The sequence below is a fragment of the Coffea eugenioides genome, chromosome 7 (assembly GCF_003713205.1).
Source record: "Coffea eugenioides isolate CCC68of chromosome 7, Ceug_1.0, whole genome shotgun sequence".
Lineage (NCBI taxonomy): Eukaryota > Viridiplantae > Streptophyta > Magnoliopsida > Gentianales > Rubiaceae > Coffea > Coffea eugenioides.
In genome coordinates this window covers 29,603,335-29,620,798 of record NC_040041.1, presented here as the reverse complement: position 1 = coordinate 29,620,798, position 17,464 = coordinate 29,603,335, and the positions used below count along the sequence as shown (strand labels likewise).

Sequence of the window (17,464 nt, the reverse complement as noted above, 5' to 3'; positions counted from 1 at the left end):
ATCACTTTACTCCCGTAAAATATAGTCACATTATCAATTTACCCTCTAGAGTTATTTTTTAGACAATTTATCCTACCATTAAACCAACTGAGCAAGTTCAAAAACTTTATAAGAAAATACCCTCCTCTTTGCATAATAAAAATAATAAAAAATTTAGAGTGACTCTTCTCCTTTTTAGTATTAATAAAAAAAGTCAAAGTATTAATTTTTTTTTTCTTGGCAATCTTATTAATATTGAAAAAAATAGAAAAATGGAGAAGGGGAGGGGGAGGGAGAGTGCTCAATTCTTTTTTCAAAAATTACAACTAAGAAAGAATTAAATACTTTTATTATTTTAAAATTATTTCACTTTTTTGTTTACCACTAAATTCCAATTCTAATCTCGACAACCTTAAAGTAATACGATAATATTATTATTTTCTTTTTTTTTTCTTTTTTTTTTAAAATCTAATTTTTGTCTCCTTCTTTCCTATCTATTTTTCTTTTCCTAGTATTAATAAATGTGAAAAAATAAATTTGAGAAAATCCTTTTACTTTTTTGTTTTTTGATCTCTTAAAGTGAAAAAAATGAAGAACAACCATTCCAGCTTTTTTATTTTTAATTATATATTAAAAAAAGGTAAATATATATAAAATTTTTTGACCATACTAGTTAGATTAACGATGAGATAAAATGTCTAGAAAATAATATTAAAAACTAAAGCGATTGTATCAATAATCTAAACGAATAAAGTGATAATAACAATGTAATAATACTATAAAATAAAAGGGTATTTTTGTCTAAAATTTCTTAACATGTTGAGTTGAATTATTTATGGGAGTAAAGTGACTAAAAGATAACATTAGGGGATAAACGGATAATAGTAATATAGTTTAAATAGGTAAATTGATAATAACCCTTTTTTTTAAACCTTATGCTGGAAGCTTGTATCAACTATCAAGGTTCAACTCCCAGTATTTAACATTTTAACCTTTCTTTTTTTAAAAAAATTTTTTTATTTATTTGTACGCCTAAAGGTACAAATTCTTCATCGGAGGGTACAAACAGTTTCGAAATTTGAAATGAACTAGCGCCGTCTTTTCTTCCCTCTCTTCCTCTCCGTCTCCCTCGTCGTCTTCAACAAAATCCCCAAAAAGAAAGCAAAAAACTTTCTGACTTTTCCTCTTCTTTTCTTCTTTCTTTTCGTCTGATCTAATTAAACCCAAAATTGAAGCATTTTGATGTAATTAAACCCTAAATGGAAGGCAAAGCAGAAGGGTTAAGCTCAAATTTGAGGCTAATAATGGAGAAAGGTCCATTGGAGGGCCAAACCCTAGAGTTCATACCCGGATCCAAGATCCAAGTCGGTCGAATAATTCGCGGGAACACGATTGCCATCAAAGACGCCGGGATTTCTACTAAGCATCTGGCAATTGGTTTTGAGGACAAGTCTGGAAATTGGAGCTTATCAGACCTTGGGTCCTCCAACGGCACTTTTTTGAACGGTAATGGTCTTGAGCCTTTTTCTTCGGTGCAGCTCTCCGACGGCGATGCGATTAAGATAGGTGAGTATACTTCGATCCAAGTTGAAATTCGTGCTACGGTGGAGGCGGAGGAGATTAAAGTGAGGAGAAATCCCACGAGGCGGAGGGCTGGGAAATTAGGGGTGGTTGATGAAAGTAGTGAGTTGGGATTTGGGGAGAAAAATGAGGATAATGAGAATGGGAGGTGTCAAATGGGGAAAGGCGAGGGGGTTTTGGAAATTAGTGAAGTTTTGGGTTCTAAGGATTTGAATGAAGGGGACAATGAGAAAATGGATAATTTAGGGAGAAAAGAGAATTTGAGGAGGACTCGAAGCAAGAACAAGGAGGGAACTTTGGAAGATAAAATTGGAGTTAGAAATGTTGGGGGAAATGAGAATGTGGGGCGAGGCGAGGCTGTGGCAAAATTGAGACTGAGGAGGGGTAGGCGCGCAAAAAAGGAAGAGGGATTAGGGGTTTGTGCAGACACTAATCAGAATGTTGCTGATGGGGTGGAAGGAAAGCAAGTGCAAGTACAGAGTTCGAAGAGGATTACTAGGAATACGAGGAAGGGAGGAAATTTGGAGAGTAAAGAAATAGAAAAGGTTTTGACAGTTCCTGCAGTGAAGGATGAGGAAAATATCAGTGTTAAGAGGGTTACTAGGAGTGCAGTGGAAGAGGGAAATGTAGAGAATCTTGAAGAACTGGGTAATAAAAATACCAAGAAAGGTAGAAGGGGGCGGAGAAATTTGAAGGTGGAGACTCCGATTGATACTGTTAAGGAGGAAATTGTAAAAGCAGTTGAGACAATTGAGATAGTGGGTTTGGAGGTGAACAAGGATTATCCAGTGGAGGAGGTGTTGGAAGAGGAGGAAGGTAGAGTTGTTGATGGGATGCTGGTGAAGGGGGGAAGGAATTCTGGTATGTCGGATTCTGGTGCATTGGGACGTTTGTCTGAGGTTAAAAATGGTAATTCGTCCGTGCTGGATTTGGAGAAGATGACTCTAGGGGACTGGCTTGACTACTTGGAGGTCCATTTGCCAAAGCAAATTGTTGACGATACAGAAGAGATGATATTGGGCATGCGACAAAAAGCTGAGAAATTTCATGAGTTTATGATACAACAGAAGAATTCCAAAAAGCAAGGTTGAAGTGCTTCTGGAGTAGCTTAAAATAGGATGCAATGAAGAACCTTTGGTAATGACTGACTCCCTTTTGTTCTGAATCAGTTGTATAACTAGTTCTATGCTGATAGTGTTCTATTTACTGATATACATTTCATTCATGGGCCAAGTCTGTCTACATAATAGAGACTTGTATAACCTGATGATGTTGTTTCTTGCACTATGATTGTGATATGCTCATTGATTAACATTTGGTGTGCTTGGAGTGGCATATTAAATGGTTTCCAGCACTATAATAGTATGTTAATAAACAAATGAGTGGCATGAAACAAAGTGGATTGTTTGCAGTGGTTCTTTAAATTGTTTACCAGTTCAAAACATAATGGCACAACGCTTTTTGAAATCCCAATCTGTCCTCTGTTGTACTGATAGAGTCAGAAAGCCAAGGTGCTATGCTGTCAATGTCCCTCAGTTGTACTGTTGATTGGTAGACAAAATAATTAGCAGTGAATTGCATTAGGGATTCATTTTTCCTTCAATCTTATTTGCACAGTGTACTAACCTGATAATTAAAGTTAGATGATTTGAAAAACATGTTCTTCCCTAATTTTCTGTGTTTGCGGTTGAAAATTCAGACATGCAAAAATTGCACTTTTGAAAAGTATGAGCCAATTATAGATGCAGACTTGCTATCTTGTCCTTATGAATTTAGTCACTGTCGGATGGATGCATTTCTAATAATGTCTTTACAAGTCAGTGATCAACTTTTAGTTACTCAATATTCAATTTGATCATGTTTGCTGTTTCATTTTGCAATGTTACTTGAGTTCATTGTAAAACATGAACATATTACTTGAGTTCATTTTGCAATGTTAATTGAGTTCATTGTAAAATATTTTGCACTGGTCAAATGCCGACATCCCTCAAATAGAATGTTAAAACATGAGAAACATAGCAGTCTTTACCATAATGACATCCAGGTAAAAGAACAAGATGAAATATTTTAATAGACTCCACACTTGTAAAACAGGAGCCCACTAATAAATGAAACCAGAAAGGACTTTGTAAAAGAAAAGAAAAATGAATAATGATCCCTACTCAGGTTAGTGAAACCACAAATGAGGGCTTCGTTCTTATATTCTCTCTATCTATCAGTCAATTATCATAAGAGGCATACGATTGACAACTGCACACATCACTTTAATCACTATACAAGAAATCTTACGGAGAGCGGTCTACTTTATCTGTTGGTCCTCTGGGTTTGAGTCAAGTATCGAAATACAATTTTTTTATTATGCTGGTTGAGGTTTTGTAAGCAATTTGGTTTTCCCCTAATGAAATGTTAAAGCATTTAAATGGAACTGGGTCATGTCAAGTAAATTTTTTGTCAAGAATGTTCGACTGATAAAAGACTGAGGTGCTCGGGTAAGTTGTGCTCTTTGTCAAAGAGCAAGTCTTTTGTCATTGAAACTGCTTCTTTTGCTATAAGGGGCAATTTTCCGTTGAGGAAATTACAATCGTTTTTTCTGCAAAATTTTTGTACTACATGGTGAGGTCAATGGCAAAACATTCTTCTCCGAATAGTTAGTTGTTTGATAATGTCTCTCTCCAACTTGCTGCAGTATATTTTAGAAATATTTTCTTTGCTAAAAGTACAACTAAGCCACCATTCGATGTACAGTAACTAATCCTGAGCAATGCTATCTTATAAAGACTTAAATGAGAAGAAATTACTTTAGTGTATTGTACTTGTACACATATGAACTGTCATCCCACTCCCAAATTGTCAACCTGACCCTCTGTTCCTCTTGGTTACTTTTCAATGTCCACAAGGGGTAAGCTGCCATGATGAAAGTTCAGCCAGTTCCACTTTAGATTAGTGCGTTCATCTAACTATTGATATGTGAACTGAAAAATGAAAATTCCATGTGTGGCTCTGTGTTGGCCTTCGCTCTCCATTATCCATCTTTGGTTCCCCTGTGACATAGGCACCTGTGCTTGAAAGTTCTTAAGTTTGATTTGGTTAGGTGTTAGTACTTTGATTTTGCAGTTTTTTTCGGGAACCTAGTTTTTTCAAAATGGTGAAAACTGACTTGAGTAAAATTTAGTTTATTCTATCAGTTGTTGCATGAGGCAGGCATTTATCTGTCTACAGCCTTAAATCTTAACATGCTTAATCTTTTGATCATGTCTATCTAGTGATGTATATTCTCAAGAGTGTGGTTTGTCTTCAGAACTCTTCTTGGCACTTGGTTATTTACTGGATCCACCTTTCAGGTTTAGGTTTTGCTGCGTTTTAATTCTTGCTGTCTATGATAATTGTCCATCCAGTTAGTTGTCTTTGTTTCCTTTTGTTGGGTTGGTTGAACAGTTATATATTAGTATCACGTCTATCAGTGCTCTACTTCCATGATATCCTACTGGTTTGCATTTGCATTTTCAATCCGATTTCATCTGAATATCTTTGCTTGATCGTGCATTATGTGCAGCTTGAATTTCTCAAGTCGTTTAGTCTAATTTTTATGCCGGTTTAAGTTTCCATTTTGCTTGATATTATAATTAATGTTTTGCCTTGAAGGTAATTCTTCAATTTGTGGTTGATATGCTCCTTTTTTTTGGGAACTATTCTTGGCTCATTCCTTACATTGCCATCTTCTGATCAAATCTTTCTTTTTCCTTTTTTTTTTCCAGCCTGTATCACTTGAATGTTTTGTTGTTTCCATTATATGTAAAAATCAGAGAACTTCTAAAAGGCTTCCAAGCTTAGAGAAGCAGTTAATCAATGAGATTATAGTCATTCCACAAATTAACCACCAAGCAACATCATGTCGTGTGTCAAATACTGTGTTCCAACAAGTATTTATTGGTGATGTAAACATGATACTATCTGGTTCGCAACTAAGAATGTCATTTCACTTAGGCTCTAACTTCTCATATTGTTGTTTGCATTTTTTGCTCAAATGTTTCTTTGAAGACTCTTCTGCAATTTTTTCCTATCATCATTTTTTTGGTGGTGCAGAATGAATCCTGTGATGCAATATCTCTTGAATGGTATTATGGAGGTTCTCCAGCAAGGTTCTTTTTGGACACTGACCTTTTGTGTATCTATTTTTCTTAAAAGTCTAGCAAGTAAGCTGACAAAATCTAATAATTTGTCTAGTTCTGTTAAAGTTAGTTGATGAACAGCTTATCTTGTATATTTGGCATGGTGCTGCTTCCTGGTGGAAAGACGAGTAAGCGGTTAAATTGCAGCGGTCATGCTCAGTTCATGTAAATATAAATATTCTCTGAAAGGGCAGTTTCTTTCAGTTCAATCGTTTCATGTTCAATATTTGAATTTTGCATATCCTGCTATATTTCATTTCGTATTTCTTTCCCTTTTGTATGTTATCCAAGTCATGGGCTTTAGAAATCATGAATCTGCTGCAGAGTTTGCAATCGTTCTTTTTGGTTTCTTTTCAGCGGAACAATTGAATGCAGTGTCACACTGCAATTAGCAAGACACTTGATACATAATGACTGAAACAGAAAAAGAATCAGACTTGATGAACAGCTTGTCTAACAATAGCCATTCAGGTAAATAAAGCCGTGCGTGCATCTTTTACTATAGTAGTGAAATTCTTCTAAGTATTAGCTTTGCCTGATGCAGTCCAATTTAAAACTTTTGATCAAGGGAGAAAATTTAGTTACTATATTTGCAGAGAATTTCTCTAATCCCTACAAGATGCTGATGTTCACAAATCCAATGAAAGTGATTCGAATTATTAGAGAAATAGAGAAGAGAAAATGACTTGTCAAATTGGAAAACTGAAAACCTCGACCATAGAATTGGCACGAAACTACATGCAGCTCTATTAAGAAACTTTTAATAACGAGGTGCATGCCAGCGAAATTCTTTTTTTTTTTTTTTTTTTTTTTTTATAGAACAGATCATTTTATTCAATAAATCTGCACTAACAGCAAAAATACATTAAACAAACATGACACAGATATATATAGATCTAAAATCAATAGATATGACAGATCTAAGAAACTAATACAAAGAAAATAACATTGATATTTTTAAATATCTTCCAATACATCTATGGTCCTGTGGATGTCTTGTGACAGTCAAATATGATTAAAATTGGGGATAATTTCAGAAATCTCCTCTGAGATTTCTTGAAATATCACTAAGCTTCCTCCACATTTTGGAAATCTCTCTTACCACCCCTGATTGATTGTGGGGTCAGAAGTCACACTGAAAATTCATCAGTTGCCAATAATACCCTTGTATTTGATGTCCTCTTATGCATCAGTGTTTGGATACCAAAATTATTCCAAATAATATTTCGCTTGCATCATAAACACATTTCCCAACCTACCTTTTTATATTTCCAATCACTTTTTTATCTCACATACATCACATCACAAAAAGTGCTACAGTAATTATTCCAAATAATATTTCAAATAATACACTATCCAAGTACTATTATTTGTACCTATGCCAAGTACTTATATGCATTCCCAGTCCCAGTGAACGACTAAAAGGCATATGTTTTGGTACTTGCTTGGGAATTGCAATTTACTCTTGCCAAGTATGCTTTGCTTCTATCCATAGATCTTGGAACATGATGACTTACTACATGATTTGTATGGAATTTGGTAACTCGAACGTGTATGCTGTGCTTTTTTTCAACTCTATGACTCGGATTCCTTACCATTGTATATGGAATTTCAGCTGTTGTTTTCCAATGAACTTAGCAGTAAAATATTGTTGTACTCAAGGAAAACACCACCTGTGTGCTTTATGAAGTTTTCTGTAATGCAACAAATCTGGGGGGCATTGGTATGAAGTAACAAATCTCGCAGCTTCATTGATTGGAAGACTGCTGAGCTAATTAGGCATATTGTTAGGTAATACTTAAAATTTCGAATTTAGGGTTTATGAAATGGATGCATTTAATTAAGTAACTAATTAAACTAATTAAATTACCTGCGAGTATTACTTTCACATAATTAATTTATGTTAAATACAAAACCTACCAGTTTCCCTTTTGTAAAAATATGAATGTAATACTTTTTGAATTTTACTTACAACCATTTGTATATTTAATATAAATTAAATGATTCAGAGTAAAATGCTCATAAATAGTTATTACTTTGTTCGTGTAATAGAGGAAACCCATAAAGAGCTGATATGTCATGGGCAATTTCTTTTTTTTTTTTTTTACTTTCACGTATTTAATTTATGTTAAATACAAAACCTACTAATTTTCCTTTCGTAAAAATATTAGTATATCACTTTTTAAATTTTACTTACAAACATTTATGTATTTAACATAAATTATATGATTCAGAGTAAAATGCCTATAAATAGCTAGTACTTTATTCATATAATAGAAAAAACCCGTAAAGAGCTAGTAAAAAGTGGGTAATTTCTTTTTTTGCTTTCACGTATTTAATTTATGTTAAATACAAAACCTACTAGTTTCCCTTTCATAATAATATTAGTGTAACACTTTTTGAATTTCACTTATAAACATTTATGTATTTAATATAAATTAAATGATTCAAAGTAAAATGCTCATAAATAGCTAGTACTTTATTCATATAATGGAAGAAACTTGTAAAGAGCTGGTATGTTATGGACAATTTTTTTTACTTTCAAATACTTCATTTATATTAAATAGCCAACATGCTAGTTTTCCTTTCGTAAAAATATTTGTGTAACGGCTTTTGAATTTTATTTGCAAATATTTATGTATTTAATATAAATTAAATGATTCAGAATAAAATACCCATAAAAACCTGGTACTTGGTGTACGCGATAAAATTTCAAGTCTGCAAAACGACAAGAAAAAGAAATACACGACAAATATGTGATATATAAATTTAAGAGAAATATGGGGTACAATCTCTGGAAGTTTCTCAAACTTGTGGAGAGTTTCCTTCGATTCTTCTCCTCGAACACCAATCCAAGGGCTTCGCAGCTTGTTCTTGGATCCACCACCGATTCCTTCAAATCTTAATATAGAAGATTTGAAGAACTTTAGAAGATATTTGAAGATTCAAGTCTTGATATCTGGGAGACTTGGAGAGCTTGAAGAGCCGAACCTTCGTAGCTTGGAGCTTCAATGCTTTGAGCGTATATGATGCTCTTTGAAGTCCCTCTGTGTATTTTTTTTTTGTGTGTCCTTAACTTGGTTGAGAGACCTCTATTTATAGTTGTAGCAAGAGGTGGAGGTTGAGATCATGTGCACCACTCTACTTGCCTAGCAAGACGTACAGTCATATTAGGACTGTGCCAGTTAAATATTATCTCTTCATTAATAAAGAGATAAGTAATTTCTCGATTGGCCAGACTTGCGGGGACACGTGACGTGGCGCCATTTTACTGGCCAGGCCATTGCAGTATATAAGAGATATACTTGGATTAAAATTTCTAAATATTATCCCTTTAATAAGAAATAAATATTTAGACATTTATCCAAGGGCAAAAAACCTCAGCGGCCATTAAACTATTGGCGAGATCATGTTTTGGCCATCGAACTATTTTTTGTCAATAATTGGCCACTAAACAATTTAATCCGTAAATCCGTGACCATTTCATCATTAATTGCTCTTAAGTTCTGAAATTAGCATTACACACGTGGCAATGTTTCGGGGCAATTTTGTCCAGCAAATTACTAATCCTATTAGGTAGTGGCTGCTGGCCTGGTAAGTAAAGCAAGAGAGGATTGTGGTTTTTTGAAGAAGATGCAGAGTGAGAGGAAGAGCAGGAGGTGCGGTCCAAAAGACAAAACCAGCATGGAGGCCCACCGTCAGCCTCGGATCGGAGGACCAAATCCTCCGATACTCGAAAGTAGTCTATTAAACCAGGACTCATCACAACCCCTCCTGCTTCTTGTTTGGTAGTAGTAGAGAGATGGGGCTGCCGCCTGTTGCCGTTGCTGACGTGAGGGAGGAGTACCGAACTTTGTCCTGGTGGTGGTGGTGGTGGTTCAGCTGAGACAGCCGGTTGCCTGCAGCTCAGCAATGAAGCACCCGCTTTAGACCCGTTGGAGTATCGCGGTAATGATCTCGCTGTGCTTCTTCTTCTGTTACATATTCTTCTCCTCAGGTAATTGGAGGACATTTTTTGGTGACCGTAGATATCTGTATAAGGCCAAAAGCAGGAAGCCGGTGCAACCGCAACCCCACTTCCGATGGGCGCCATGGATCCAAGACACCGTGGATAGTAGTAGAGACTAGAGACTTGAGATCGCGTATCCACCCGGGCTAGGCCTCCTAATTAATCAAGTACTACTACTAGTTGGTACTGGAGTACAATTTTAAATGTGGATTTAGGACAAACAAGATAGGCTCCAAACTAGTAGCAGGGACCAATCATTTTGTTTTGATTGTAAGTCCGGACAAAATTGCAGTAAATTGCTGGACAAAATTGCTGGACTTTTAGGGTCAGTAAATTGCTGGACAAAATTGCCCCGAACATTGCCACGTGTGATGCTAATTTCAGAACTTAAGAGCAATTAATGACGAAATGGTCAAGGATTTACGGATTAAATTGTTTAGTGACCAATTATTGACAAAAAATAGTTTGATGGCCAAAACATGATCTCGCCAATAGTTTAATGGCCGCTGAGGTTTTTTGCCCTTTATCCAATAAATACATGATATGATATGATTTGGTTGGTGGAGATACCCCTGCAATTTGAATTGATTTGGAACACCTCACCTTGACACGTGGCAAAATATAATTGGCTGCTTAATAACCAAATTTTCCAAGTGTACATGACATATGGCAATATCCGATTGGACAAAAATATTTTAATAGACCAATGGTAATTTTTAGAATTTAATTAAAATTCCATTGTCTACAAATGCCCCCTCGAAACTTGTGCGTGACTGCTGGATATCGGAGCAAATTTTGAACGGACAAGTTTTGACATATATATTTTATTTTCCAGCTTGATTCGGTTGTCCTAGGAGCAAGACAACATTAATCCCCAATTCAAATCCGTTAACATATGAAGTTCCTAGTCATGGTCCTTAATTGATAACATGGAATGAGGATTGCATGCACTTAGTGCTTTCAATTTTCCCGAGACTGGATCATCTTACGTAGTATTTGAATTCTAAGATGATTAGGAAAGTCTTGCAAGTCCCGTAAATCGAATTCCAAGTAGCATATGAATTCAAGTAGTATTTGATGATATTAGGAACCTACGAGATATTGGAAAATCCCGAGGCCGGATTCCACGTATTGAAGTCTTATAGTAGAGTCCGTGAATGGACTTAAAGCTTTGCAATATCTTAGCTTTTGAATTGGTCATGAGAAGACCATGTAGGCCGCCACCATTACATGCAAAATTCGGTGATATCCTCAAGTCCACTGCTATATGTATCATCAAATGGATTTCGGCGGCTTCAATTTCCAAGATCGAATGGCCCCGCATTAACTTACCCAGATTTCCAAGTTTTCTTTTGCTCCTTAGGATACACGCGTGATATCTCAGAGCTTGACCAGGACTCTTATCTCCGCCAGGGTAAGAACTTTGATTGTAAAAGGAAGCTGTATCCCCTCATGCGAATGTCCTTTACCACACTGTAATTGACCCCCAGGACTCCGTATTGGACTCAAGTTCTATCTATTGGAGCTCTGATAAGCGTGCATAATTCCCGCGGCCAAGCCTCCCTTCAGTAAGACTCTCCCTGCTATAAAATGCTCACGACTAGGACAGCGAATTCACAAACACCCCCAAAAGCGTGACGCTCTAGCTACTACTTGTCACCTGCACTCTATGGTTTATTCAACAGAGGTTGCCGCCGCTTTCTTTCCTTGCTGCTATCATTGCTAGTTCGTCCCAATTTATTGTCTTCTCAAAGCCACCAGTTGCCATTGTTGACTCGGAGGTACATACGCTACACTTGATATATTCCTTTTTTTTTTTTTTTGCTTCTGTTTTCGTGCCGGATACGAAGCATCCCATGTATCTCTTTCTACTGTTCCCGCACGAAGCTTCTTACTTCAGTCAAGGCTTTTGCATGTTTCATCGTTAGATGCTTCGGTCAACAAATAGCTTCGGTCCATTGAGAAGCTTAGGGCCTCATGATTTTACCAAATAAATTCTCAAAATATTATTTGAGAATGAAGATTGGCTCAAAATTATTTTTGAACTATCCCTTGGGGCTGAAATCTCAATTTTCGCACTTTTCTTCTTGTTTTTTTTTATATATATATATATATTTTTACTCATCTATTAGGACAATACCAAAAACGATATTTGAGCAAAAACTTCTCTTCCTTTTGCTAGAACTCTGACACTAATTTTTTTTTTTTTTTTTTTGCTTTTGCTCATCTATTAGGACAATACCAAAAATGATATTTGAGCAAAAACTTCCCTTCCTTTTGCTAGAACTCTGACCCTAATTTTTTTTTTTTTTGTTTTTTTTTTTTGCCCCCCAAATATTCCTACTATACATGGTTTTGATCTAAACTTTGTCAACTTGCCTCTTTGTAGACAACTCAAGCCGCGCTTGAAGAGGGGTTTGAAACAATTCCGGGGATTTGCGAAGAGGCAACCAATTAGGTAATTTAATTACCAAACTTCTTGCACGAACTCCTGCATCCTCTAATATTTTCTTTTACAAAATTCCAGCAATCATGCAAATTAAGGACTACGCCGTGCCAGTGCCGCATATTTCACTGACGGATGAACGGGGAGGAACTCAATCAAAGAGCTTGTCACTACATGTTTACAAACCAGCAATCGGCCCGCTCGCTGAATCCTTCATCTTGAAGGATGCTTTCATCTCGAAGATTGGACTCAAGGAAGTGGTGGCACCGTCGACTTTCTCCACTACGTCAAGGGAAGAAGAAGTGGTCGTGCTAAACTCGTCTCTTCACAATGGAGATCCAGAAATAGCCAAATTCACTCTTCCGTTCGTGGGATTCAATGTTGACAAAGCTACATGGAAAACCCCTTCGTCATTCTTCGGCGAGGCGTGCTTTACCTCCCATTATTGGGAGTGGGTTGAGGACATGCTTGGAAGGCATAAAGACATACTCACACGCGCTGGCATATTTGAAGCCGTCTACGCGTCGAGATACTCCTACGACCGCTGTGAAAATATCTTGCGAGCCTTCTTCAAATATTGGTGTCCCTCGACGAACACACTCCATACGCCCGTTGGGGAGTTGTCCATCACACTTTGGGACCTTTATCGACTTGGTGGCCTTTCGATCGATGGCACGTTTTTCGATGAAGTTGTTCCTTCGGCGCGGGAGCTCCTCACTCGTGACAAAGAAGGGAAACCACTTCTCCCTGAGAGTTGCAGGCATCTTTTTTCGGCTTACTACCACCTCTGGACGAATGACCAAGGGGTATGGATGAAGGACTGGATTCGCTTCTGGTTCAAAGGAGAGGCTAGGTATAGGGCTCCTCCGAGTAGAGCGAATAGAAGGAAGACCACATCTAAACCAAAAATGACTTACAACCCTTCTGGAAGCGTGGAGCCTTACGACCTTGCCGATACGAATGACTTCAATGTCCCTTTTGACACCCTGGGTATCCCAGGGTCTCTAAGAAAGGAGACCTATATTGCGGCATTCATAGCGTGTTGGATCTGCAAGTTCCTTTTGCCAAGCAAAAAGGTCGACCGTATTCGCCCAAGTGTTTTCAAGGTTGCATGCTTAATGGCTACAGGAAAAAAATTTTGTCTTGCAATTCCCGTCCTTGCGAGCATATATCATGGGTTGAGGGAGATCGTCCACGCCCCTAACCTTGGAGAATGTGAGGTAACTTTTCCAATCCATTACGTCTATGCTTGGATTGGCCAATACTTCGATGTATACTACGAAAATCATCAAGTGAGTAGCCACCACGCGCGCATGACAAGATTTAGTGGTGAGAAGATGGCAATATTTTATGGCCAATTGGAAGCTGAGGAAATCTTCAAAGAAACGAATCCTTTGATGCTTCCTAAATTGTGCTGGACTGAGAATGAAGAAAAGGCGTTGATCGATGCCGGATCCTTATCATCAAGACTCATGAGCTACTTCATTAGTCAACGCTCTTGCCATTTAACTCTACGTAAGGATAATACTTTCATTACTGAAAAATATAATCCTTGCAGGTTCAGCAGTTAATTCGGTTTTTGTCAGGACATCCCCAACAACTTGAAAGAGATCACTCACACTTATACCTTAGGTGAAGCTATTCAACTATGGGATTCCTCAGTTCGCACTCAGACGCGATCTCGGATGACTATACCCATGCACAGGAAGTATCCATTGATCACCAAAGACTATGATGCCTGGTGGTCGACTCGGTCAAATAGTGTCTCTTCAACTCCCTTAAAATTTACCGTTAAGATCCCTCAGCAATCATCGAAGAAGAGCAAGATTACCTCCGCCAACGAGTCAGTGCATCCTAATGGAGTTATAGAGATTGTAACGGGTCTTACCTCATCTACCTTGCGGAAGAACAAAACCATTAGTAGCTCCTTGGAAAATATTGTTACAAGAAATAAGTCTTCCAAGGACTCTCGACAGGCCATCAAAGAGGCGCAACCAGTGATTCCAGCAAAGAAGATGCCGCCCATGGTTTCAAAATCTTTATCAGTGACTCACACAGAAGAAGATGTCGAAATTGAAATGATGGACGATCGTGGTTCTCTCGAGGCTATAGGACAAGAAGGGACTCAAGCTCAGGGTATCGAATCTACCCAGAGAGGAACCCATTCGTTGGCAAGCGGCAGTAGTAGCCAAGACCGTCATTGGAACCGATCGAAGAAGAGGACATCTTCTGATTTGGAGGAAATTTCCTTTTCACCACCGTCGGTTGGAGTGTCGCCACTTAAGGTAATCATATTTTCCTTTTCTTTTTTTTTAAAAAAAAAAGACCCTCAAAACATTTTTTTTTTCAGCCCCCACTTCTTGAATTCCACCAAGAAGATGTTGATACCAATTCACCACTTGAACTTGAGACTGATGCTATAATTTCAAACAAGAAAGGTGACGAAGTCGTTATCAGCATCCCAAAGCAACTTGCCCCCAGTGGAGGCGCTTTGTCAAAGAAGGAGCTGTCTAATTTGCACGAAATCCGGAAAAAACCTAAGGTAGCATTGGTTTCAGAATTTCATGGTCAAAAATTGATCCAGGCGCATCGAAGGAAGTACTTGCAGAGTTTGTTGATGGATTTTCGCGGACAGATTCTTGACACTCCAACTGAACAGATCTCTTCTTTAAAAGAGTGTGCAGAGGAAATCATTGCGGAAATCACAAGAACGGATTCTACCAATGGTCTCCCTTTAAAAGATCACTTGATGGAATTGTTTGCCAAGGCGGAGGCATATGATGTTCTGGCATCCTCATCGTGGGAAAGGATGAGCAAAGAAACACATGCAGAACTCCTTTCCAACGCGACCGTCCAACTCGAGAAAGTTAAGGCAAAGGAAGAAGGACTAACTTGTCACTTGCAAAGTCTTGAAGAAAAGTTGCAGTCCATTGAAGACAGGAAGAAGGTTCTGCAACAGGAACTCATCAGTTTGGAGAAACAAGGCCTGGAAATCAGTTCGACTATCGATCAAAAGCATGAGACCTTCAAGGAGATCCAGGCTGAAATAACCCAAGCGCATGATGAGCTATCTTCCATTGAAAATACTAGCATCATGACTGATGACGCAATGAAGGAACTTGAAGACATGAATCTGCACTTGAATCATATAAAGTAGCTGTAGTGGAATACAAATTTGATATTTAGACTTTCCACCATGTTCTTCTTTTCCTTGAATTATTTTATCACTCATTTCTTCCATGTAATGAGTTTTTCTTTTGAATAATAAAATGCTTTTCATTTCTTATCTCTTGTTGTTTTTTTTTTTAAGAGAAAAGAACTTTTAAATTTAGCATTTTATCTCAAAGAAAAGAAAGGACAAGGATTTGATTTGGAGCGGTGTAACTGAACTTAGAGGATGCCCTCTAAGCTGCCTACGTATCCCAACAAGGGAATCAAGTCACACGTAGTTCCTGCCGTTCGCATTTTAACCTCATGCGGGCCAGGAGTATCTATTTGTTTACCACCTTAGACTTGGTGGAGTGTTTCAGCAGTTTAACCACATACTACACCATTGGTGGTTGCCATCCACAGTTTTAGCTCATGCGGGCCAGGAGCATCTATTTGTTTACCACCTTAGATTTGGTGGAGTGTTTCAGCAGTTTTACCACATACTACACTGTTGGTGGTTGCCATCCACAGTTTTAGCTCATGCGGGCCAGGAGCATCGCGCGGTTCCGATTATGCATAGTACCTTTTTAGGTACTTGCCATTGATGGGGCCAACCCTTAATCCATCTTCGGCAACCAACTTGTATGAGCCATTTGTATATACTTCTCGAATGACATATGGACCATCCCACTTAGGAGTAAACTTTCTTTGTCCGCCATGAGTGAGAATGATTGGTCTCCGAACGGCGAGCACTAACTCTCCAATTTGAAAAGAGCGGGGTCGAACGTGCTTATTGAATGCCTTTGAAAGGCGAGCCTGATAACACTCAATCCGTTGCTGAGCTTCCAATCTCTTTTCGTCGAGTGCTTCTAATTCCTCAAGGCGAAGACGAACATTATCTTCTCCACTGAGCCCTTCTTGAATTGCAATTCTTAGCGAAGGTATTTGACACTCAAGTGGAAGAACAGCTTCAACACCGTAAACAAGCGCATATGGGGTTGCTTGTGTGGGAGTTCGAAAAGTGGTTCGGTATGCCCAAAGCGCTTCTCCAATCCGAAGATGCCAATCCCTTTTCGATTTATCCACGATTTTCTTCAACAGATTACATAAGGTCTTGTTGAATGCTTCAGCGAGTCCATTTGCGGCAGCGTAGTACATGGACGAATTGTATTGTTTGAAATGAAACTTTTCGCAAAGTTTGTTCATTGCTACATTGCAAAAAGGTTTACCATTATCGGTGATGATATAACGCGGGACCCCATATCGATAAATGATGTGCGAGCGGATAAAATCTACTACATTCTCCTTTTTGACCTCTCTTAGAGGAACCGCTTCGGCCCACTTTGAGAAATAATCCGTCGCTGCCAAAATAAAAATGTGTCCTCCGGAAGATTTTGGAAGCGGTCCAACTATATCCAAATCCCAAGCATCGAACGGCCAAGAAGCTACAGTTGGATGCAATGGTTCAGGAGGTTGACGGATGAAATTGCCATGGAATTGACAAGCTTGACATCTTCTAGCAAAATCGATACAGTCCTTCACCATTGTTGGCCAGTAGTATCCCATTCTTTTAATGCGAAAGTGTAATTTCGGGCCAGATTGGTGAGCACCACATATCCCAGAGTGAGCCTCCTCCATTGCTTGCATGGCCTCATCTTCTCCAAGACATCGTAGAAACACCCCATCGAATGACCTTCGGTAAAGCGTCCTTTTGTAGTAAATGAAACGTGGTGCTCGACGACGTATATCAACCCTTTTCTTAGGATCTTCTGGTAACTTCCCATGATTAAGGTAATCAATGATGAGGTGACGCCAATCCTCCTTTTCGATCTCATGGACAAAAATATGATAAGCATTTTCTTCCTCACCATCATCATCTTCATCAAACATCGGAGGTATGACCCAACTTTGACATATTGAAATCTGATTTCGATGAGAAGGCAGAGTGATCATGGACGCCACCCTTGCCAAAGAGTCAGCTTGTTGGTTGAAATTTCTAGGGATATGTTCTATAGTGACATCGCCCAGATATCCCATGAGTTGCCTTGCATACTTATAATATGGGATCAATTCGGGTTTCTTGACATCATAAACACCAAGAAGTTGATTTACCACCAATTTTGAATCACC

At 38.1% G+C, this 17,464-nt stretch overlaps 1 protein-coding gene across 1 annotated transcript; it reads left to right on the top strand.

The window, feature by feature from the left end:
• Positions 1–1,076: 1,076 nt before the first annotated feature.
• On the top strand, positions 1,077–5,924 carry LOC113778403 (FHA domain-containing protein At4g14490). Its single transcript, XM_027323806.1, has 2 exons — positions 1,077–2,697; positions 5,644–5,924. Exon 1 carries the CDS (start codon positions 1,239–1,241, stop codon positions 2,649–2,651), a length of 1,413 nt encoding a protein of 470 aa, XP_027179607.1. The 5' UTR covers positions 1,077–1,238; the 3' UTR covers positions 2,652–2,697; positions 5,644–5,924.
• The last annotated feature ends 11,540 nt before the right edge of the window (positions 5,925–17,464 follow it).

Bases quoted from the DNA above. Each gene is read 5' to 3' on its own strand.
- LOC113778403 (XM_027323806.1), top strand. From the start codon at position 1,239: ATGGAAGGCAAAGCAGAAGGGTTAAGCTCAAATTTGAGGCTAATAATG.